Source organism: Centroberyx gerrardi, chromosome 1, assembly GCF_048128805.1.
Source record: "Centroberyx gerrardi isolate f3 chromosome 1, fCenGer3.hap1.cur.20231027, whole genome shotgun sequence".
In the NCBI taxonomy this organism is placed as follows: domain Eukaryota; kingdom Metazoa; phylum Chordata; class Actinopteri; order Beryciformes; family Berycidae; genus Centroberyx; species Centroberyx gerrardi.
In genome coordinates this window covers 31,182,815-31,207,754 of record NC_135997.1, presented here as the reverse complement: position 1 = coordinate 31,207,754, position 24,940 = coordinate 31,182,815, and the positions used below count along the sequence as shown (strand labels likewise).

Below are 24,940 nucleotides of genomic sequence, written 5' to 3'. Positions count from 1 at the left end.
ACGTTGAAAAGAAGTCGTTATGATATGGTGTATGGTATTTCCTTATGTTCACATGTTTGTCAGTGAGGGTTTTATTTTGAGTTCAGACCGGACGTTGTACTGTTTACACTGGATAGCTTGACATCCTGGCCCCGACGTCCTGGGTGCATTTCAACTACCGGTGTAGCTAAGGGCAAAGTTACACCCAAAAACGTAGCTTCCCAAAATTGACCTACATGCAGTTTTCCCTATTGACTCTCAGTGTTTCCGCCTCCAAATGACAGCTTGGGGTAAATATACAAACTGATACACCTGCTCCGCATTTCGAAAAAGTCAAAGTTAGATGAAAAGCACTTTCCGCTGTTGGATCATACAATACATAAGCGGCGCCTACAGCCATAATAATTCTTTGTTTCACGTCACCCCTCGGTACAAGGCAGGGGTGGTTGGTACTGGGGGAAGCGACTGGAAGGAATGGGTTGATAAAACAAAACTAAACTGTCTCTCTGTGGTCGGTGTCACATCCTTCCACACAGAAGGTCATGTCAACTCTATTTCTGGCAGTTAAATGTTGCCTTGCCGATGGGCTAACGTGTAGGCTAAGTCACAGTCAGAACATGACTTTTCTTAATCGTAATCCGCATACATGTGATCCAGCAGGCAGCATTTATTTCAATAAAGTTATCTTATTACTGCTTTGCTCTATTACTTTATTGCTCTGTTAGCTATTACTGCTCGCTAGATGGCAGGAATAACAGGAGGACCAGTCAATCACATACAGTTGTAGCCTAAGTGAAAGATAACACAGGGACCCTGTATGAAAAGGAAACCCTGCCCTACCACCACGTACAATTTCCTCCCACATTGTCCCAGAACCAAACACTTTTCTATGGGCGGTGAAATCTGACTCCTGTAACTGTTGAGAACGACGACGTCCCGGTCGTCGTCCAATCACAAACGGCAGATGTGAACATTGCCCAATCACAGAAGGCAGATGGGACGAGTCAACAATGGGAGGGAGCCAATCCAATTGTAGTGTGGGAGGGACTTTACTTAATGTGAAGGTTGAATGATAACGTGTGAACACCAGTGCTGCCACTGGAAGTTTAGGCAGGTTGGGGAGCAATCGGCTCCACATAGAAAGTAACAGAAATTATTAGGATTATGTTTTTTTCCAATTATGTATTTTAGAGATTTTCATACTTTACATATAGAGCAGATCAACTTATATGACACTTTAATGATTCCTGTGGGAATTGAAGGTAATACAACAAGCAATCACAACAAGAGAACTGATAATACTACAACATACAACAGACAAATAAATAAAGATAAAGCATCTTCGTTAGCAGATTTACACATTAGAAGCGGATGTGAAAGTGCATCGCTAGCTGTTCACATGGTCAGATTTACAGATGGAAGAACATGTACACAAATGTGCATTGTAAGTGATTCACATTATCAGATGACATCTACAAATGTAGCATATACACAGAAATATGTATCGGCTTAAATACAGAGGTATACGCAGAGATATGTACAGGTCATGTGCAAGAATATTCAATATTCACACACAGACACACATGATGTTCTAAATTTGAATTCACAAAAGATTTGCAAATGTTCAAGCCAATATTTGAATAAATGCAATAGTGTCTCGTAATATGACGTGCTCATGTTTATGTTTTTTCTTGAATATATTTTCCTAGTTCAAGCACAGTTCAGTGATTACAACTTCTGAGTCTGCTGGTTTTCGTTCCAACCAAACACAGCAGCTGATTTCACCGATTAGCTCCTCCTCTCTGGCTGAAGTTGTGTTACATATCACTGAAATGAGCTGCTGTGGTGTTTGGTTGGAATGAAAACCTGCAGACTCTTGGGTCACGATGACACGGTTGAAAACCACAGCAATAGTCTATTTGCCTTGTTAATACACTGAAGATGAGTAGAAGAGTGTGTGTGTGTGTGTGTGTGTGTGTGTGTGTGTGTGTGTGTGAGATGAACACTTTTGACTTTTAATTTACTGAACATCTTGTCTTGTGTAGCGTTCATGGATATAGATTCAGAAAATATTTAAGGAATTCTGCTCCAAAATGAGATATCCTACTCTTACAAAATGATTGATAGCACAAAATTTTAATAATTTCTGTTTGTTTTTTTTAAAGATAGTAGGTAACTTAAGCTTTTTTTGTTGTCAAATTCGTGACACTGTTACAGACTGGATCCTCTGTATTTTAGAGATACTGAATGATGAACTCAAGGTATTTTTCCCAGAATGGATACATAGCATTTGGGAAACAAAGTCCTTTTTTATTATTGGTAGGAGGCTGTGATGTGTGTGTGTGTGTGTGTGTGTGTGTGTGTGTATTACATGTGTGTGTGCGTGTGTGTGTGAGAGAGAACTTGTGTATTGTCAGTGGGACTCACAGCTGCACAGGGCACGGTGCCATTGGGTGGAGTCGTCCAGAGAGGAAACAGCTCTACAGTTTCTGTCATCGGGGCTGATCTCCACCGCTCCACTGACCCCACCGACACACACGCCGACACACACACTGCCTGCTAACAACGTCTGAACAACTCAGCAGCATGTTCACTGGGCTATCATGGTTTGTTGCCATCATGTCTATGGCTGTAGCTGCTAGAGTTAGACAAATATACTGAGCTGATATTGGTCTTTTATTTGAAATTAGGTATTGGCTAGTCAGTGTTGTCCACTTCCAGCATGATGGAGGTTCCTCCCTGAGCACCATTAGTGAATATGTTTTCATTATTATTGTTTTTATATCAGATGTCTGACCACAGAAATCAGAAATTGACATGAAACCGGCCTCACCCTGCCTTAAGGAGCTAACCCACCTAAAAGAATTTCATGTATGAGAGTTTTAGTGTCCCATGATGGTCTAAATGCTGTTTCAGAGGCTTTTCCACCCTGAGAAGAATAAAACTCTGAGGGAAACACTGAACACTTGTCATTTTTTTATTTATTTTTTTGGCATGAAAATGTTCAAATTTAATGATATTGAATATCTGCAAAATATTGGCTACAGCTGGCAGCTTCAATCCATATTTAAAAACCCATAGCCTGTAATGGCCAAACCCTAGCCACAAATGCTGTATTCTGTTTGAATGTAATTCATGCATGCTTAAACCAATCTGAGATTATTATTGAAGTGATTTGAATTGAACTGAAATAAAGTGAATACAGTTGGTTGGGGATATCCTAATAAGAACGGTGTTAGAAATGTGAAGACTTAGATAAACCAGTTCAACACATCGTATGAGTTTGAGGTCAGTAACAAAATATAGTAGTAGTGAATCCAGTTGCTTAAGTGAGTTGTAATAATTAGGTTAATCTAAGGTGGGGAGGAGATTGGGGGGAAGGAGTAATCTGTGTAGACTTGAAGCTACCTTGTATCCCCCTGCCGCTCTTGGGGACACAATACAGAAGTGGATAGAAAGCAGGGAGCTTGCAACAGACTGAAGATAGAAACTGAATGGAGTTCCAACCCAGAAGTGAATTGAAGGAAAGGGAAGGGCGTCTCATCACTGCCAGTAATGTCAAGAAACCCACTTTCCATCACCTCACCTCAGTCTGTCATCACTTATTTTAAGTGAGCTTTGTGTTTCTATTGTGTGACAATTGAAGGACCATGAAAGTGACCTGAGTCAGAGTCACAAAGTGCTAACGGCCCAGGAATTATGCTTCACAGTTGTGACCTGAAAAGACAAAATGATAGCTAACAAGCTAATGTCAGCACGTAGTAACATTCTGAGTCCAGTTTTGAAAACGCTAAACAGTTATAAATATTACAAATAGTGCTTTGATGTTCAATATGTGACATCATTTTTGTGGTTTAAGACAGGTGGATTTGAATGGTAATGTTGTTTCTCAAAAATAACAAAATACATGAGAAAAAGACAAAGATGTTGTATCTATTGTGGGAATACAGGAAAAGTTATGACAGCTTCAGCAAAAAGAAAAAGAAGGTGAAGGTGAATTTTAACATTAGCTTTCATTTGGAGTTCCCTTACATGCTGTCTACAAGGAGGTTGTCTGTCTTCCCCTTGTTTCCTTTTCCTATCGCCTTCCTTTAGACACGCCCCCTCGCGTCTTGTGACCGGTAAACTTCTGAGCCAATCAGAACGCACCATCTGTAAACATGGCGTCTGACTTCAGGTGGAAATGTGTGGTGCTCTTGCTCTGCACATATCTGTTATGTATCATAGCTGCTGACAGTAAAAATAAGCCGAAGAAAAAGAAAGATATCCGGGATTACAATGATGCAGATATGGCGCGGCTTCTGGAAGAATGGGAGGTAATGTTAGCGTTAATATCTTGGTTTTCATTCAGTCAGCCTCCAGACAGTGCTAGCTTAGCTGTTCGCTAACTAACGTTGCATCATCACAAATCCCTTAATATCTACTCTAACATTAACCACTTCATTTAAATTCGACCTTATTTGTGTACAATTTGCTAACCAAGTAGGAACAAATCATGAAATGGCTGCGTTAGTATAACAGTATAGTATCTACTGCTGCTACATGTTTGATAGCCTGACGTGCCATTCTTGAGAGAACGTTACTCCATTCGAAAATCTGTCAATTTAATGCTGCATTCACTATCTGCAAAAGTACATGCGTCATAAAATATAACTCAAGACGTTTTCTGAATCAGTAGAACCCACTCTTCAATTCGGCATGCATATAGTCCACCAAGCAGCACTTAGTTCAATAAAAAAAACCTCACACGACTCACCACTGCCCACCACGGTTTATTTTTGGTGGGAGAACTTTGTGGGACAGTCAAACCGATTCTAAAAGTTGAAATCTTATTGAAATAATTGCTGGTTATATGTATGCCGAAGTGGCTACTAATATTTTAGGAAATCTCTTAAGTGATATTTTATTAGGTTGTTTGCCTCAGAAATATACAGTGAGGGAAAACCATCCAGCCAATTATAATCCAGTTAACTACTTCCTGGGTCACTTCCTTGCTTTCTAAAACTCTCATCACTCACACTAGATTATTTCTCCTCTTTGCTCTACAGAAGGATGATGACATTGAGGAGGGTGACCTCCCAGAGCACAGGAGGGCTCCGCCTGCCATCGATTTCTCTAAGGTGGACGCCTCCAAGCCCGAGGAGTTGCTGAAGATGTCCAAAAAGGGGAAGACTCTGATGGTTTTCACTACGGTGTCAGGAGATCCCACCGAGAAGGAGACGGAGGAGATAACAGGCCTGTGGCAGGGCAGCCTCTTCAACGCCAACTTTGATGTGCAAAGGTATTAACTCACTCACCGTAGTATAGGACTGAGCCTTCTATGGTCTGGTACATCTGACATTTGTATTACATTCAAAATATATTCTGATATGAAGTGACTCATAATGTAGGCATTGTTACAGTAATAGTACTACTATTCATACTATAAGTATTACTGCTACTACTACTACATTTGTTACTGCTACTACTTCTGTTACTACTACTACTACTACTACTACTACTACTACTGCTACTACCACTACTACTACTTCTACTTCTGTTACTGCTACCACTGTTTACCACTGTAATGTAGTCCTGTTTAAGTACTATATTACTTGGGGGAAGAATAATATTTCACTATTCTTATTTAATCATTAACAATTAAAAATAAAAGATGCATTGAAATTATTTTATTACATTGGTGTGTTACCCCTGTTTAATAAGAACAATAAGCCACTCAGCTGTGATTTAAGAACAACCTGTGTTGTGTCTAACAAGGCCCCTTAGCTGTTGTTAATAGTCCAGTAGTGGATAATCCCTTATGTAATCCACCTTCCCCTCCTCCTCCTCCTCTCCCCCCAGGTTTGTGGTGGGCTCCAACAGGGTGATCTTCATGCTGCGGGACGGCAGCTTTGCCTGGGAGGTCAAAGACTTCCTGGTGTCCCAGGAGCGCTGCGCGGAAGTCACCGTGGAGGGACAGGTGTTCCCCGGCAACGCCGCCAAGAAGGACGACGGCAAACACAAGCAGCAGAACGAAGTCAACGCCAAGAAGAAGGGCAAGAAGAAGAAGACGGAGGGCAAGAACCCGGACTTGGAGGGGAACAGGGCCGGCCAGCTCAAACAGGAGCTGTGACGGAATAACGCGGGAGGGAGAAGAGGATCACGGGCCCCTGTCGGTTTGCAGATCTGATCTGGCTCGGCTTTGTCTGAGTCTTCCAGGTGTGTGAACATTAAACTCCTCGGCGGCTACAGGACCACATGAGGAGGCAGCAGTTCATCGATCGGTCATAAGTCGGTGTTGTGAACGAACTACATAAATCCTGTGGAAGCCAGGCTCATTAACTTGACTGGTGAGCAGGCGCTATCACTCAGCGGTTTACAGCATCTTTTACACACACTCTTCCTCGCTGATATTTGATGGTCAACATGTCGCAGTGTAAAGCACATTGCCGACTTCTCTCTAAATCATCTAGGCTTTGTCACAGGGCGGTAAAATGTTCTTTATAATCAGCCATGAAATCGGTACTGTTAAGTTTCTTTTAATTTTTTTGTCATCACATTATCACCTAATGCGAGTTTATTAGAAAGATATTCAAGGCAACATAAGCATTTTTTTTTCTTGTTATAATCTTTTATTCTGTGCCAAAAGCCATGTTAGGCATTGGAAATGATTTTCTGGGTATCGATGCTTGAGTAATGGTACAGATATGGTAGAGTCGTTCCTTCACACCACGTCCAGCGACACTAAAAGATTTACCACACACACAGCATTCACGTTTTCTGTATGATTTTTCACTGAATGAGAAAATAAACATTTTTATATGACTGTGTGAGAAATCTTCCATTGGTGTGGTGTGTGTCAGGCCCTCTCAGAATCACTTTTCTTCTACAACTTTGGTGTGAGGACGTCATTTTGCCAATAGGGGTGAACTGGCCATCTGTTATTGGCTGATCCATGGTGCCAGGTGACGTCACCACCTGTTGTTCTCTATAGAAGATTGGGGTTTAGGGTTTAGTCACTCTTTAATTTCACCCAGATATGAAACGTGTCTGTTCCTGACACGTCCCTCTTGCTGTGGTTTAAGAGAATTCATGTTTCACAAAGCAGCATTTTAGCTGAATGTGAACGGAGCATAGGGGGCGACGCTGTTTTGACATACAATACAATGCCAGCGTCTTCATATGATGTGGGTCTGGCTGAGATTAACAGCCAAACATCTGTCAGTGGATCTCCTCATCTGGGAGGTTGCGTGGGAAATAACACTCAACACACATCAGTCAGACGCGATGCTGCTGCTGGGAGACTGGCAAAGACGACATCATCGGGCAGAAGACGCTGAACACTTAAATTTGATATGTAGTTTTTATCATCTCATCATGTTGCACTTACATAGTCTGGTTGGTCGAGGAAAATCAGCACTGTACGTTTTTAATATTGCGCACAACTTCAAAGGCCTCGTGTATGTGGAGAAAGATTTGATCGATGAGGCAATTGGAAAGAATGACTAGAATTAATACAATATGTGTGGAGATGTTGGTGATGATGATAGTGATGATGATGATGATGGGTGGGACAAGATGCCGTGATTGGCGGCATTTCTCCCGTTTCCACATCAACTACTGAAATGAAACTTGCATAGCTCTCTGAGTGTAAACACACTCTGGTTATTAACACTGAAGACGTCATTCACACAGAATCCAGTCTTCAGACTCACTGGGAACTTCACAATGCAAAACTCAAGCCACCAAAACCCAGTTCACCCACTCTTTTAGGATGACATGAATCTTGATTATGGAAATTCATAGTATCATCATTACAAAGTGATGAAGATTGGGCCTTTGAGGCAAAACATGCATAAATTCATGGTTTTCTGAAAGCATATATTCTATATCTGTGGTTGTTATTGCTTTATGACTGGAGGTCATGTAGTTCACCCTCCTTTTTCTTTCCCACCACATGACTGATCAAGCTCCAGCTAAATCCAGTATTCAGGACCGCAGCACACAATGGGACTGAATTATCAAATTTGAACACTAATGTATTTTGTGTTCAAGTACATGTTGCTGAACTATTTCAGCCACATGAAGCAAATGTTCGGTGGTTTCAATTACATTGACATTCTTACATTAAATCGTGCAGTTAAACTTGTTTACTACTTAAAACTATATATTTGGAAAAAAAATAAAAATCCACGTTTCCCACTTTTCCTATTGACATTTCCAGACTTTATGCAAAGAAGTTTGTTTGACCAATTGATTGTGAGGGTAGAAAAACTAGTGAATAACTTCTTTCAGTATGGAGTTAGTATAACTTTCTGCATTTTCCAAACATTAATTTTATGAAAATAAATATATTACCATCAGCATTTTATTATTCCTGCCTCACTAGATGTGTGACCAACTAAGTGTAAAAAATCTATCCATCTTAACAAGGCTTTTAATTTAGTAAAAAGAGTCTTAAAATCTAATTTTTTTTCTTAAAACATCAAACAAATCTCACTTGTTTCCAATGCAAACTCATTTCAGGTTTTTTTCTTTAATCAAGTGTCTTGATACTAGTGGAGTGATCTGCTTTCTTTAAGACACTGACACTTGTTTCTAGTAAAATTCCTGAAACGAGTGAAACCGCATTGGACACAAGTGAAATTATCTCACCCCTATTGGCAGAATTTCTCACTTGTTTTAAGAAAAATGAGCCTTAGCACTGAATATGATGTATCACTTGTTAAGGCGAACATTTTTGCAGTGTGCCTGAGCAAACAATAAAAAATGTGTTGTTGGTTTTCAGAGGCAATTATGGAAACCGTGCACAGGCTCAGAGACCAGCAGGAACACACTGCTGGTTAGGAGGCCTCAGCTAATGGCTTATTTTTTTACAAGTCGTCTTTTTTCCCTTCACTTCCTCAGCATGTGAGCAGAACTCGGCATTCCACAATGATTTATAATGGGCTAGGGAGCCACACCCTTTACTCTGTACACACACACACACACACACACACACACACACACACACACACACACCAATGGCCCAGCACCAGACGGAGCCCCTCCTCATGGTATTTTAAACCTATAGAAGCCATTAACATTGCCAATAAAAATGGCAGTTATTTTCCAAGAAATCAAAGTGTCTGTTCGAAAAAAAAATGCAGCCATGCTAGTTGGTCAAAGTAAAATCTGGATGTCATTTGTTTTCATGTTCAAACAATGATTGCATAAAGCAGTAAAATTGCATGGGGAAAAAACGCTGGTGACAAGGCCTGCGGGTGTGTCGAGGGTAAGAGCTGTGAAAGAAAGAAAAAAAGTCATATGCAAGTGCTATCATAATGACAGTCAGGAGAACCGTTCATTTATTCATTCATCATTTATTTCTGTACAAAAAGTCTTCAAAGAGATTCAAAGGGTTCATGGGGTTTCATCACTTTACAAGCCCAAGCCACATATACAACACATCCATTTGGTGTACGGTTAAAACAACTCATCAACTATACCAAGAGTCATATGCTTGTATGCAGTGAGTGCCCGGCATAAGTCTTTTTGAAATGAAGCTATATGGTTTCTTACGTACAGTATAGGACAGTAATACATTTACAACTCAAAAGATATCCCTTCTAGATTTTGATCAATTGTGTCTGTACAATAAATAAGTATAAAATATATCTCTGTTATCAATCTGTGGATTCTTAAAAACACATTAAACATACAAAACACTAAACTGCTACGACCTCCGAAAAAAGACCAGCTATTTCGGCAAAGGGGAATCATCCTTTTTCTTGCCAGATGGGAACAAATATTTCTCCTTAATTTTGAAACGGGGGGGTAAATTGCACATTTAAAAATTCCCTGATTTTACATTCAGTTGGATAATTTAATCATTTGCCAGTTATCTTTTGATTTCGTTATGGGCTTCTCGCTGGTACACTCCAAAAAACACAGACAGATGGAACCACAAACATTGATATGAAACAAATATGAGAGGAAAAACATCACAATATCAAGTGAGCTAGTGCTCAAGAGCTCCACGGGAATGAAACAGAGCAAGGTCAACAACCACTGGGCAGGATGCAAAAAACAAGGAATGTTTCTTTTAATTTTTTCTTCTTCTCTTTTCTCTCTTTAAACGGCGACTTTAGTCAAACAAAGCAGTACGGTCGAACCACTCAACGTCCACGTTGTCACAGAACACAGAGACCTGCATGGGAAGGGTGCTTGGTGGTGCAGATATGCATGCGTTTGATTAGCTGGCCCACACTCTCCTAGTCTTTCCTCCCTCTTTTACTGTAGAGGCTTTGCAGTTGTGTCACAAATCTGCTATCAACCGCGGCTGGCGCCATCATGGAGGTCCACTGGAAAATTAGCTGTTAGTTAATAATGTCTAAAAATAATACAACCAGGCTTTAAAAAAAGAGATACCTGAAAAAACATTGTCCTGGTGTGGCTGTAGATCAATTCAGTAATGTTAAAAGTAAGTGAGTAAATAGTCTGATAAAGTAGATTTGGTTCCAAATTAGGTTATAGGCTACTATGAAACAGTAAACTGTCTTGTCTTTATTTCTAGTCTCCACTCCAAAACACTACAAGTTGTAGCTTGAGAACCAAAATGAACTTGGGTTTTGGCTTTATTAGCTAGCTAACTAGCCAGGAAGCTAATTTATCAAGTGACTGATGTTAATGTTAATGTGCAACTACTAGCCACTGCTAGCTTCTGCTAGATATGTTAGCTTGTGCACAAATAAGATGTGTTTACATCAAGACAGTGACGGTTAGCTGACCAGATACTAGGTTAGCTAGCTAACAAGATGACATTATGTAAACACAAAATCAAGTATCAGTGATGATCAGTTCCCAGTCAAAAACAGCACAGATATTAACCATGTCTATTGAATTCTGTTGAGACGGCCAAGTTGTACATTAAGAAACGCAACCAGCTGTTCTCAGCCACTGTTGCCCAAGAGCTGAGGACCTCCAATATGGCCGCCAGAGGGTGCATAATGTCACCTGAAAGCTTTCCATTGATGGGTGGGGGGCCTCACACAGACACAGTTCAAGTTGGGCAGTGCTGGCTCTGGGTGGAGGTCTTCCCCTCACCCACACACCGGATCACATCATTCTTTCTCACCGCCAATCCTAAAAAAAACCCCACTTGATCCTGGACCGATGGCTTGGAGCAACTGACTCTGCAGTGCTGGCAGTGTGTGTGTGTACGTGTGCGTGTGTGTGTATGTGTGTGTTTTCGTGGGGGGGGGGGTATGTGTGTCAGTATATGGGGGCTATATAGTCTCTCGGCTGTCCTCCCCACTCTGCCTGGCCCTCATAGCTTCATCTTGTGCACCACAGGTATGGGCAGCACCTGGTGGATCTTGGCTCGGTCCTCGTCCACCTCCAGGCGAACCCAGTCGGGATGGAAGGAGCCCTTGAAGCCCACGAACACCAGCTTATCTGCAGGGAGGGGAGACATGGACTCAGTGATCCTGATTCACAAGATGAAGAGTCGTAAACAGATATTTTAGCAGCATGCTATTTTTCAACACCACCCTGCTTTACATTCAGTCAGTTCCACACATTCACACTGGGAGCTGCCCAGTACAACCACAGTCTGTAACAACTTATCATGTAATAACATCAAAATTTTATGTTGTTTTATTGATCGCTTTTTAGGCACGGCATGGCCTAAAACGTCCTTCTAAATGGCTCAAAAATGTAATAAAAGCTGTTAATGTAATAAGTTGCTTGATAGGGATGGGACAATATTTCGAAATTCAATATATTGCAAAAATATTGTCACAAAAATGTGACAATACGTATCGTGGGGCAGAAAAATGAATCGCAATATTAGCCACACTAGCTTGCCCATCACAATTTCACAAGCTCTCCATCCAAATTATATTATTTGCAATGTAACTTTGTGATGACATTTTTTAATTGATGTTTACATTTTTGCAAGCCAATGCCATTACGAGAAAGATTTGTGGCCTGGGATTCAAACTGGCAACCGTCTGATCACAAGCCTGCTTCTCTAAACCCATTCGCAACAGAATGAAAGTAGATAGATAGTTGCAGAAATCAACGCTGGAAATGCAGAGCTGTCCACCAATCCTCCTCCTACCAGGGAAGTGAATACCATAGAGTTTCTCACCCCACCCAGGAATACCATTTACACAAATAGACCATACATTTGTTTGGCCGCTCAGTCAGAAAAATGCACACCCCCCTCCCTCCCTCCCTCCATGTCTTCTGACCTGGTCTGGGATGTATGTGTGGAATGTGGGCTCCTCATTTGAAATGCTGCAGTTTTTAGCATGAGTGGATCGCTCTGACTTTTTTTGGAAAACAGAGTTAGAGAGGGTAGGGCTGGAGGAAGGACCCTGCTGCTAAGGCATGTAGCCAACTGACCCTCCACACACACACACACACACACACTTGCACACACACAATGTAGGCTACGTTTCTTGGGCAGGGGCCACATGCAGTGGAATGTTTTCCCATTCTCTGAAAAGTGCTGAGTCACTACTGCATGTGAATCAGAATAGGGAAACTGCAGCGCTGCTCGGGTCTGGTTTGCAGGACCGATATCTGCAGGTGCTCTTTGGAAAAGTCAGGAAAGATCAACAGCAATTGAAGAAAAACGAGTGGAAGAAAAACAAGAAAAAATGATATATACGATTTATATGTTGGGTGTTAGTTGACTTGTTGCCATAATGTATTTAATCTTAATCTAGCATGTTGGTTTTAATCTTACAATGTCCAAATAAAGGCTTTTAGATTTGGTATAAATGGCAGAGGGCCTTGGACTTTCTTCTGAGCGACTCATTTCATAGATGACTAGCTTTTTACAAGACAGAGTCACTAATTTTTCCTAAACTGCATATGAATCAGTTTCTACATCATCAGAGTAAATCAGCATTACTGGACACTGAAATATGTCCTGCTGCATGGCCAAAATGTCTCTAAAGTCTCTCTTGGTAAGTCATGATGAGTACATAGTCAGTCATTCACAGTGGTTCTCACACTGTGGCCTGTGTCCCTGAATGCAACCAGCGCAGCAATGGCGCCATCTAGTGCATTTTTGTTGAAAATACATAGTGGCTGATGTGTTCTGTATTCATGCTGAAAGCTGAAGCACACATATAATACTGAGCAAAAATACATATTTAGTTACCTTTCAATTTGACGCTTTTGTCTGCTCCAAGTCTCTCCATGACTTTAGTCCAGGGTCCTCTGGTCACCAGACGGCCCTTAGATGTCATGACGACAATGGAACTAGAGAAAGAGAAGGAGGGGAAATATTGTAGTTTTTGTGTTGTTGAACCTTCAAAGGCAAGAGAGAAAAGTTTTGTTTATATATGGTCATTTAAATGCATGCATTTATCTGCTATCTGAATTGTAGCATGTGTATACTGAGTTATTATAGTGGCGACTGAGACAGTATTTTGTTATCTAAGTACCTGATATTGCCCCAAATGCATTTAGCTCAGTGCAACACAGCCTGTCTGTGGATGGAACGCAATTTCTTTTCAACAATTTATTTTTCTACTTCGCAACATTGTAATTTGCCACAGCATGGCAGTGACTGGAAATTGGCATCACGGTGGGATGCACAATCACCCCACCAGCCCCTCCGGGTAAATGCAGCGAGGAGGAATTTGCCTCCCACCCATCAGGGCAGGGACGATTTGACAACTATGAGTACAACAGCACCCTGTACAAAAAGGCTGCTTGCCAAGCTGAATGATGCTCTAAAATGGGATAGGATGGATGAAAAAACATCATCATCGTCATTTAGCATCTCTATTGTTTTAGAATTACATTTGATATTAGATTTAGGGTTTTAGAATGTGATAAGAGGTTTAAAGTATATAGAGCGATCAATGTTAGCAGGCAAGCTCAAGTTGTAATGTCTATTATATGGATTGATGACCCGAATAAATGGGTAGGAGTCCATCAGAGTTTTGCAGTATAGAATTATATACCTCTATTTAGCTTAACAGAGGAATTAAAAAGTGCAACAGTGTCGACATTTTACTTAATCAAGTCTAGTGGTTGCTGGTAGAATTTGGTTTCTGAGGGTCAGTCGTCCCTTTAGTCTTTGGTTGTTGATACAAATCAGTTTCCGAACAGCTGAGCAGGCCATTTCAAGCCAGAAGACTCAACTGTCCTTTTAACCTATGAAGGTTGGTACAGTTTGGTTTCTGAACTTTTGTGTGGGCCGTTTTAAGCCAGGGGTCAGCCGTCCTGAGAGGACTGTTCCAAGTCAGTTGGTCAGCCGTCCCATTCATCTGCTGTTGAGTTTGTCATTGTTGAGACTGATGGTGAGGTTTGAAATTATTAGGTGAGATATTGTGGATTAGGGTTAGAAGGCAGAACTACCTGTTCTGGAGGTGTTATGGGTTTAATTATAAGTTTTTCTTTATTGAATCAATCTACCGATGCTACTTACACAAAAACAACTTTATACTCCTCTTTTAATTTCTTTTCCTCTTTGGTTTTTTGCATCTTTTTGTCTCTCATTTGTGTATATTTGTAAAATGCTTTCTATGTTGATTGTACCTCTTACACAAGTGGAAACTGAATCTTACAAAAAGTGGGAGTGCAAAACCTTTGACTCAAGGTTGTTTTGTGTAGTGTAATAGTGGGGGTGCAGGGTTAGGGTTAGGGTTAGGGTCAGTGCTCTTCTTACCCCTCTCTCAGTCCACTGACGTAGCTGTCGATCTGCGCAGGGATTCCCTGCAGTATAGAGTTCCTGAAGCCTTTGCTCTCCACCACCTTCCCATCATGGCCATCGATTATCGTCAGCTGCACCCCGTCTTCTGGTTGGTACAACTTCCTGCCATTCACCTGTCAAACATAGAGACAGCCAATCACAATACTGTCCTGGTACAGGCCGATAGTAACTTTACCACTTAGATTCAGCAGTGAGAAAGGTGGTAGCGATGTTTCCCTCATGCTATTTGCTGCAAGACACGCAGGATCTTCATCTTAATGAGACAACAGTCACCTCAGTGTAGGCAAAGTCCTCCTTGATGTGGAAGAAGCGAGTGTTGTAGGACTCCAGCTTGACCTCCAGGAAGTGTTCTGGTGTGAGCTGAGAGGACAAGCAGAGGAACGGAGTTTGGTTAGACACCGTGCATTTGGCATATTAATGTGAAATATTTGAAATAGTACATTTTCACAAGAATCTCAATCAAGTTGCAACACCCTCATCTGTCCGTTTAGTCATCTCAGTGTGCTGCACTGTGGATTTAATATAAGATAAGATGAAACTTTAATGATTTCTCTGGGGAAATTGGGTCGTGGCAGCAGCAAATAGTAATAGCAAAGAAAAATAGGATATAAATAGAAATAGAGCAAATGCGGGATATTAAATATAACACAACTGACAGTCACAACTGTAGAATGTATAAAGTAGAAATATATGAATGAGAAGTATGGAATATATGAGTAACAGTATGGATGCAGGGTGTGCTTCCTTCCTGGTTTGTTATTGTTTTTCTAAAGTCTAAAGAACAGTCTGGTTTCCACTCCAGTCAGGCTGAAATCCAACATCTAATGCAATGAATGTGTGACAGAACTTGGGAAACACATTCTGCTGCTACACATTCCTGTTAACTGACAAATTTGTACAATTCCCTGACTTCCCCCGAGGATTTACCCAACTCCCCGACTTCCCCTGTCTGGAATAAACCTCTCCAAATTCCCTGACATTCCAGAAATCCCGTGACCGGTGGGAAGCCACGACCTCCCTCCCCGTCCTCACCAGCCTGGCGTCGGGCGTCTTCCTGGGCATGGGCACGTCCACGATGGGCATCTCGGCGTGTTTGGGATAGGCCCGGGCCATGCAGTCGCTGGGCGGGCTGCCTTTGGGGATGACCACCGTGATCTTGACCCTCTCGCAGCCCTTGACGGAGCAGAAGGCGAACTCCTCCCGCTCGTTATGGGCTTTCACCTTCAGGAACAGCAGGCTGCAACACCAGGACACACGCAATCCGTTTATTTCCGTTGAGAGGAAAAAAGCGTCTGACATTCAGGACTTCATTCCCTGCTCACCCTCTAGTCCATATTCCAAATCCCTCATCTATTTATCTCTCTTTACTTCTCTTCCTCCTTCTCACTCTCTTCTGTCCTCCCTCTATTCTATATCCCCTCTTTCGTCTTCTCTCTTTCGCTCTTTTGCATTCTCTTCAAAGTACTTTTGGGCCCAGTGAGAGTGGTCGATCTGTATTCACTGCCAAACATATCCATTTTAACAAGTAATTTAATTCAGTATTGAGGCTTACAATCTGTTTTCTCTTAAAACAAGAGGAAAAGGGTGAGATCATTTCACTTGTTTCCAATGCAAATCAACCTTGTTTTAAAAACTTTCACGTACCAAGTATCACACTGCAAAATATGGCAAGCTGTGAAGTGACTTTAACTTGTTTGCAGACCTATCAAGCTTATTCTGTGATATTTTTAGTCAAATTATCATGCTGCAATGGCAGATAATCTTGCTGGTTTCAATAGTTTTCACTTGATACATGCCAATATGATTTCTTTCAAGAAATCATCATAAAACAATGAAGAAAATCTTGAAACAAGAAACTTTCTCCAAGACAATTTCACTTTAACCAAGTAAATGTTCTGAAACAAGTTACATTCTCCTGAAAAAACATTGAAATTTGTTGAAACTGGTAAAATGATCTGCAGTGCAGTAAGATGATTTCACAAAAAAAATCCTAAAATAATTGAAAAAAATGATTGTCAGTTTTTGCAGTGCACTAAATGGTATGTATATATATATATATATATATATATATATATATATATATATATATATATAATAGTAGTCATCAAACTGCATTTGTGAAATTATCTCCTCCTATTGGCAGATGTTTTCACTGATTTTAGAAAAATAACTTTTGAGGACTCAATACTAGATTAAATGATTTGTTAAGATGGCGTATTGCCCAATAGTGTCAGTATGCTGATATACCTGTCTGGTCCAGAGATGTAGTGTTAAATAAAAAGGAGGTAAGCTATGACCTCCAGTCGTAAAGCATCATCATAAAGCAATAACAACCACCAATATAAACACAAATCTATTGCACTTTAAGAAAAGCATTAATGTGTGCTTTTTAGATACCCTATCTTCATATAATTTACATCAGTTTGATACTACTGATGTGTATTATCAATTTACATCATAAAGAGTGATGTCAGCCTAAACTCTATTCTGCAAATAAAAGTTAGCTGAGTGTAGGTGGGTTTACCCTCCACTACATCCCTGACTAAAACTCATAAATAGGTAACACTTGAAGTGGTGATCATAAGGCATCATAAGGCATCATAAGGACATCATAGGCACATTGTGAGTCCATGATAACTATTACAATCAGAGCATGATATAATAAACAAAATGCAATAAATCTAGAGTTTGGGGTATTTTATGGAGTAACTATATAGTATGACATGATATTAAACTGGGCTTCTAATCTGCTTGTGACCTGACTAGGTGACCCCCGGCCCGGCTGTGTGTCTCACCCAGTGTCTTCCTCCCAGTAGTAGTAGCCTCTGGCCAGGTTGGAGTGGTTGATCTTCTCCCTCTGCGTCGTCCTCATGAAGACGCCGGTTTTGCGGGTCTGCTTGGTCAGACGGTTGTGGATGTCAGAGATGACTGTGAAGGCGGTGCCTTGTGGGTAGCAGAGGCCCACATTGATCCAGTCATTTCTGAAACAACAACAAACAGACCGATGAATATTTTACATTTATTCTCCCAGGAGAACCTCTTTCTCAACATAGTCATGAAGCACAATAGGGCATTAACTTTGTTTAATCAGGTTGGTACCACTTGGAGTGAGAATTTCTTCTTCCTGCCCAAGAAGGCAGCATCAAGACAAACAGAAAACGCTGCAGACCAGCAACATATAACAATGTATAAAATCAGAATACACATAAAAAATACAAATAAAATCTTCTATATAAGAAATGGGAGAAATGGACAATATTTACATGTCAACGACAAGAGAATGAACCACTGAATATGTCACAGGAATAAGTAGGCCTCGTGGAGAGGGTGCAACCCAGACCTTTTCTTTTTTTTCTCCTTTATGTGTATGTGTTCTTTTTGTAATGGAAAAGCAATAAAAATAAAGTATTAAAAAAAATAATAATAATAATCTTCTATATAAGCTGTCCAAAAGACAATAATTCAATATAAAACTGGGATCAAGGCCTATTTAACTCAGACTCAGAGTAAACAAAGCAAAGACAGCTCTTTACAGACTCTGCCACAAGATCTTCATCAAAAGTTCAAATTCACCAGCTCTTTAAATCATTATCTGTTTGAACTCACCAGGAGAGAGCAGCTCTTTAAATCATCATCACTTTAAATTCACCTAGAGACTCTTTTTCGTAAATCATGACAAATATGAGCAAGTCATAATTCAGCTCTCCCTGCAGAAAATCCTGAGTAGCCGTTTTGCAGCTTGACTCGCTGTGAGGCTCTCTGAACCGCAGATGGCGCCATTGACGCGCGCACCCTCCATGGGAACTTTGTGCTTTGGCACTGCGCTGCTGTTGCGGGGCTTGCCTGTCCATCTAAGGGTGGGCTCAGGCCACAGAGGCCACAGAGAATAGCTGACATGCCTGAAATGACGAGCGACCTTACGCTATTTAAATGGATGACGGCCACACTGTAAACTGCATGTGAAGGGAGGGGCTGCCGGGAGGAATGACAAGCAGCCACCACGAAGTATGGCTCTCCCCATTTCTGTGGTGAATCCTTTGTAAACAGTTCGCAGGATAGAGCGGGAGTATGACTCACGAGTGATAAATGATGCAAGTGACCTCAATAGCTGCCCTGCCATTTGGTTTGCCATTTACAGAGAGCCTGCAAGGAAGGAACAGTGTTCAAAACAAAATGAAGTGGAAATTGACTTTTTCACCTTGTCAGCTAATTTCCCATGTCACCTGTTTGAAGTAATAATCCAACATTTTCATATAAATAAATGTCTGTTTTGCTACTCTATCGCTGACTGATAGAACACAAAGCTTTAACATTTGCTGTTCTAAACACCCGGTGTCTAGTAGCTCTTTCCCGGGAAAAATCCTCCACCGCAGAGGAAGTGATGCGTTTTATGTTTCCGGTTTATTTGGAATACACAGAAGAAGAAGAACTGGGTAGTTAGCGTGAGCAGTGATAGCCACCATGGCTGAACAGACAAAGAAAAGAGAAGCTCAAACTGCATCAACAGAAAATCCAAGGAGAAAGACGTCTGTTTGACACACTGTTTGATTGACAGGTGAAGAAACACCACAGCAATGAACGCGCCAAAGATGGAGACAACATCAACCAAACAAAAAAAACAATTTTCTTGTATTTTTATATCAAAATCCCATTACTTTTCCTCCCTGGAAAATGGCATATCTCTAGTTTGCTGCATCTCGCACTAGTAGGTGCCCCAATCATATAAAACCTGCAATTTCACAACTGTCAAAGTGACAGAGTGGCAACACCAGGGACAAAATCTTCCTCGTCCTCTTCCTCCTCTGAGGGTTCGGTCCACTGCTGCTCCAGTAACAGGGTGATGGAGGACTTGGAGGAGAAATGCAGCCTGGCGTCCAGTTCAAGCATGGGTGACGGCAGCAGATGAAGCCCTCTGGCCGGTGGTGGGCATCAACAGCAGCAGGTGGGTCAAAAGCTCGTCTGTGATTGGCTGGACAGTTTTCACTGATCGGGTCAAAAGGTTTTTTACTTAGGGTTATATTCTGCTTTTCTTCCAGATACGAACTGAGTTAAAAGGAAGAAACTTTTGAACAAAATGTGACAGCGCATATAAGACTATAGAAACACCCAAAATACTGTTGGCACGCCTGACGCTGTTCACACTCCTCTGATGCCAGCGCCATCTTTATTTGTACTGAACCCTGTCTCTGTTCTTCTGACTCACTTTCCATATTTGATATGGTAGAGATTTTAGCAGCGAGGGGGAGTCCAATCTGATTCCAGTCTCTGTAACTTTAGCTAAGCATCATGGACCCTTCTTCTTTGGTGTTCATACAAGTTAAAAACACATGAAGAAATAGCTGAATATGAGCATCAGTCCAGACTTCATTTTGTTCTGCAAGGCTTTCCAAGCAGAAGGAACTGCTGGTTATCAGATGTCAAAATCCATTTCCTTATACCCATAATCCCTTGCGTTTTGGGGTCATTTCCTCTAGCTGGTTCGGATTACGTTCTCAAACCGCACCGCAGTTCTCTTGTTAGAGGACTGAGACTCAAACCGAACTAAAGGAGTAATCGCTCCAGAGTTTGAATAAACCGCTCCACTGCTTGCTGTGAGCGCACCCTTAGTCACGAGTGTGTGTGTGTGCATGTTGTTGCTCATGTGTTTACTGACTTGTTGAAGTTGATGAGCCAGACGGTGACCTCAGCAGGAGCCGCCTGGTCCCAGTGGATGGTGTAGCCCTTGGCCAGAGTGACCACCGGCTGGAACTGCTGGTAGTGCTTCCTCTTGCCCAGGGCGCCCTCTAGTGCCAGGGGCCGGTCAGGATACTCGTCCTTCACTATCTGCATGTTCAGGTTGGCCGGGTTACGTGTCTGGATGTAGATCTGAAGAACACACAGCCATAAGAAGGGTTAGAACTGATATTTTTGGTTTGAAGCTGCCAATAGCTGCTATTTTGTTACATTTTCCTGCCCAAAAAAATCCAAAATTTCACAAGGATTCAGTGTTTCCCCCACAATTCTACTGTTGTCAGGGTGGAAGAGCCTCTGAAACAGCATTTAGACCATCATGGGACACTAAAACTCTCCATTGAAAATCAGACTAATAAAATTCTTTTAGCTGTGTAGCTCCTTCAGGCAAGGTGAAGCAGATTTCATATCAGGTTTTACAGAGTAAAACCTTGAGCAAAATAAATCCACACCACACTGGAATGATTTTTCTGGTCAGACATCTGATCTAAAAATAATGATAATAAAAAGTTAATTAAAGGCCAATACCGGCCCGATATATTGGCCTAACCCGAGTCGTGACCCGTGGGTTTGCAGCCTTTATGACAGGTGATCTCATATGAAGAAAAAGAAATGAAGGAAATTTGCTCGATTTTTAGAACCAGGCTGCCACAGGTGGAGCTGGCTGCCCAGGAGGATAGGCTATTCTCACTCCTCTCCCATTAAGCAGAGCTCTTTCTCTTGAAATATAACTGTGACAAAAGTAGAGCATTAGTCAGAGCAATGTGCCCTCGTGGGGGAATAAAGTGTGCCGAACTAGCAGCGCAGAGTAGCTTTACCTGTTACACTTAAAGACAAGGGAGACAACAAGAATCGCCTGAAAGAGGATTTAGTGTCAACAGATAATTGAATAATAGACTTATTTATTGATTGATTGGTTGATGAAAAGGTACTTCATAGTCATATATTGTTTAGATGTTTCCATGACTTTGTCCACCCTTTGTCCTGCCAATAAGGACCATTTGAATTTGAAGACTGTATATATTTAGAAGCAGTACAATATCACACCTTACAAAATGTGGCATAGAACAACACCTGTAAAAAGTACATCAGTGATAATTGGATAAGTGTAATCAGTGAAATTAAATTACAATCTTACTTGATTAAATCAATTAACATGTTCACACATTTTACACCTTTCTCACTTTCTTTATCCCTCTTACACCTGTGCAACGTTCGGCCGCCACACCCGCTTCCTTTGCTTTCTTGTCATTGAATTTTAATGCAAGAAAAACAACTGATAGTTCAAATTTGTAATGCAAGGATTTGAGTGATCCTGCTGGAAAGGAAAGGCGTGTCTGGAAGGGAAATGTTACTGGTCATAACTTGTATGGATGCAGAAGAAAAAGGTGCCGTGTGTGTATATAGTCCCACTATAGCTCAGAGGAAGCATAGGCCCGTCAGAGGGAACAGACACACAGAGATGAGCCAAACTCAATAACACCAGTGTTTCCCTCTATGAATGCTAAAGCGCATTTGAATTATTCATTAAACTAATTAATTGAATAATTATTTTTGGAAAGTACATTCATTACGCCTCCCTTCTTCTCTCCCACCTCGCAGCGTGTGAAATTAGTTTCCCTTTAGTCTGACAAGGGGTTTAGCTGAAAATCATTCTGGAGGAGCGTGGTTAAAACAAACAATTTCCTTTTTTTTTTGTCAAATGTTAAATGGCCAATCTGCAATCCAAAATAACAAAGGCATCCCCTCAGAACAATACGAGTACAATTACATATGCAAAAATGTTAGGAATACAGCGTTTTTCCGCAATAGTCAAGTATCCCAATTTTAAGCTGGCGTATGGTATGTGTGTGTGTGTGTGTGTGTGTGACCCACCTGTGCGTAGTGGCCGCTGCAGATGGCGGCCCTCCAGTCGGGCACGTCGATGCAGTCGGGGTGCCGCAGCAGCCAGTTGTCCTCTTTGACCAGGAAGGCTCCGGGATACTCGCTGACCGAGCCGTCGATGTCGTGGAAGATGGTCGTCTTGTCCCCGTCCATCTGCATCTTATTAAACCAGGAACCCGGCTCCCCGAAGAACACCCGAGACGTGATCTGCAGGGATGGAGGGGGGAGATACAGAATCTATTGGATTTTTCATTCATTCATTCATTCATTCATTCATTCAACCTTTATTTGGTTCTCGGAAGACACACTGAGGGTTGGAACCCTCTTTTTCAGTGGTGCCAAGAATACAAATAAATAGAGTCACAAACAACAAAGGGAAAACAAAACGACAGCAAAAAAAAACAACAACCAATAAACAAAAAGGCGATTCTAAAAGAGAATCACATAGATTCACATAGATCAGTCCATCTTCTCAAGGGAACAGATGAGAGTGCATCAATTGAAGCAGGCGGATTGCAGCTGCCGATAGCTGATGTTTTGTGCCGATATTCAATGTCTTTCCATTTGACCATTTTCATGCCAAAATATTCCATAAAATTCCAAGTATTCAGTGTTTTCCCAGATTGTTTTGTGGAAAAAGCCCCTGAAACAGGATTTAGACCATCATGGGACACTAAAACTCTCCATTAAAAAAAACAGGATACAACTACTACTACTACAACTAGTACACTACTACTACTACTAAAAATAAAACATATTCATGCGTACTTGTGGAATCTGATCAACATGTCTCATTAGACTTCCCATAGACAACCAGTGTAGAATTGATCAATTCTACAATAAATATGTAATCAATTCAACTGCATCATATCCCTCATATCAGAGGTGGACGACACTTGACTGGCAGTTTTTTAATAAAAGGCAAATATCGGCTCCATATATTGGTAAACTGATATACTGTCTAACCCCTAGTGTTGTTATTGTTGGCTATTATGTTTTCTATATTTTCTTTAAAGCTGATAAAATGACAAAAATGTCAAAATTTGGCCAAAATGCTTTGTTCATTTGACTTTCTGAACCCCACCCCTACCCCCACCCCCACACACACTCACAGGCACGTTGTCGAAGGTGATGTCGGTGACGTTGTTGTTGGGGCAGCTCTGCCAGGAGTTGTTGAGCCTGAAGCCGAAGGCGCTGGTGTGCCGTCCGTCCAGAGCCACGTATTTACGAAACGTACAGTTCTGCACGTTGATGGGCCCATCGTAGATCTGCATGCCTCGGATCGGGAAATCACTGCAAGACAACACACACACACACACACACACACACACCACTAAGTGACGGCATAGTACAGCACGATAACAGCAGGAACATTTACCGCAATTCAGATTCTGGGGTATGAAGTGCTTTTCGACTGGCAAGAAAAGAAGCCCGTGCAGAGCCGACACCCTCCCGCGGATGCTGATGGAAATCTTTTCTGTCTGGTGGTCTTCATCAAGTGTCAAGCGCTGTACAGTTTTGTAACAGCATGGAAGCACTTTTGCAACCATGTGCCTGAGTTCATCTCGTTAAATCAAAAAGTGTCAGGCTGAAGATGAAGCATTGGGACACAAGTGGTTCATGATGGATTTCTCCTTTTCCCAGACAATAAAGGAATCCTTAATATGCTGTTGAGACATTCCTACGGCGCTCTGGGTTTTGCCAAGTGGGCCGGGCAAGATAGACTACTTTCCTACTTTCCAGCATACAAAGCCTGGCTGCCACACATGCCAGCCTCTATCAGTGGTGCAATCACTGTTTCCAAGACTTCTTCTTCTTTAGACCGACATGTGAGGCTGATATTGGCCTTTTAAATTAAAACCTGATATCGACCAGTCAGTGTCGTCCACCTCCCTGACCCTACGCCTATAAAATCAGTCTGCTAAGCCTGCAATGAAAGTTTATTTTCTTTGCACCTTTTATTTATTCATTTATTTGTTCAACAATGTTAGTTGTAAATTAATTCTTCATTTAAAGGCAGTAACATATCACAGAGTCTCCCTACCATTATATAGATGCACTGGTCATCCTGCCTTAAAGAGCTGCTAACACTAAAAGAATTTCATTAGTCTGGGTTTCAGTGGAGAGTTTTAGTGTCCTATGCTGGTCTGAATCACTGTTTCAGCTTTACTGACATGGTAGGAAGTGCAAAGCCATATCATGCAGGTGGATCTGGGTGGGATCTCCTCCGGGAAGAACATTTTTACAAAATAAAAAGAGATTTCACCTCAAAAACCAGTGTTACTAAGTCAGAAAATTACTGCTAGTAACGTCAGCTTCAGTCTGCCTCTGCCGTCGCTCTTCTCTGATGTTCGGCCTGACTGAAGAGCTGAAGTGACTTTGAGGAGATGATGAGGCAACACGCTGCCTGTGGCATGCAAATGTTTACTGCGCCGCAGCTGAGTCTCACCTGCCTCTTTACTTAAAGAGGCCATTTAGAGTAAAAATAAAATTGTTGAGGAAATATTTTTAGCATGGCAGGTAATGAATATATATGGGAAACACTTGTCTAAATGCCGTTTCCACCCTGACAAGAATAACATTCTGGGGGAAACACTGAATACTTGTAATTTTTTTTCGGGACACAAATTATCAGCGATCAGTAGCTTC

The 24,940-nt window shown here is 41.4% G+C and overlaps 2 protein-coding genes across 2 annotated transcripts in view; one reads left to right on the top strand and one right to left on the bottom strand.

The window, feature by feature from the left end:
• Window positions 1-4,139: 4,139 nt before the first annotated feature.
• mesd (mesoderm development LRP chaperone) lies at window positions 4,140-6,783 on the top strand. Its single transcript, XM_071920852.2, has 3 exons — window positions 4,140-4,295; window positions 5,028-5,260; window positions 5,821-6,783. Exons 1-3 carry the CDS (start codon window positions 4,140-4,142, stop codon window positions 6,089-6,091), a joined length of 660 nt encoding a protein of 219 aa, XP_071776953.2. The 3' UTR covers window positions 6,092-6,783.
• Window positions 6,784-9,306: 2,523 nt separating this feature from the next.
• Window positions 9,307-24,940, bottom strand: part of cemip (cell migration inducing hyaluronidase 1) — a 128,780-nt gene continuing 113,146 nt past the window's right edge. The window contains exons 21-29 of the mRNA XM_071920845.2: window positions 23,404-23,584; window positions 22,283-22,498; window positions 20,331-20,542; window positions 17,473-17,658; window positions 15,710-15,914; window positions 14,951-15,037; window positions 14,633-14,790; window positions 13,115-13,215; window positions 9,307-11,394 (exon numbers count right to left, since the gene is read on the bottom strand). Coding sequence (XP_071776946.2) covers window positions 11,267-11,394; window positions 13,115-13,215; window positions 14,633-14,790; window positions 14,951-15,037; window positions 15,710-15,914; window positions 17,473-17,658; window positions 20,331-20,542; window positions 22,283-22,498; window positions 23,404-23,584 — 1,474 coding nt within the window. The 3' untranslated portion in view covers window positions 9,307-11,266. The remainder of the gene's footprint in view (window positions 11,395-13,114; window positions 13,216-14,632; window positions 14,791-14,950; window positions 15,038-15,709; window positions 15,915-17,472; window positions 17,659-20,330; window positions 20,543-22,282; window positions 22,499-23,403; window positions 23,585-24,940) is intronic.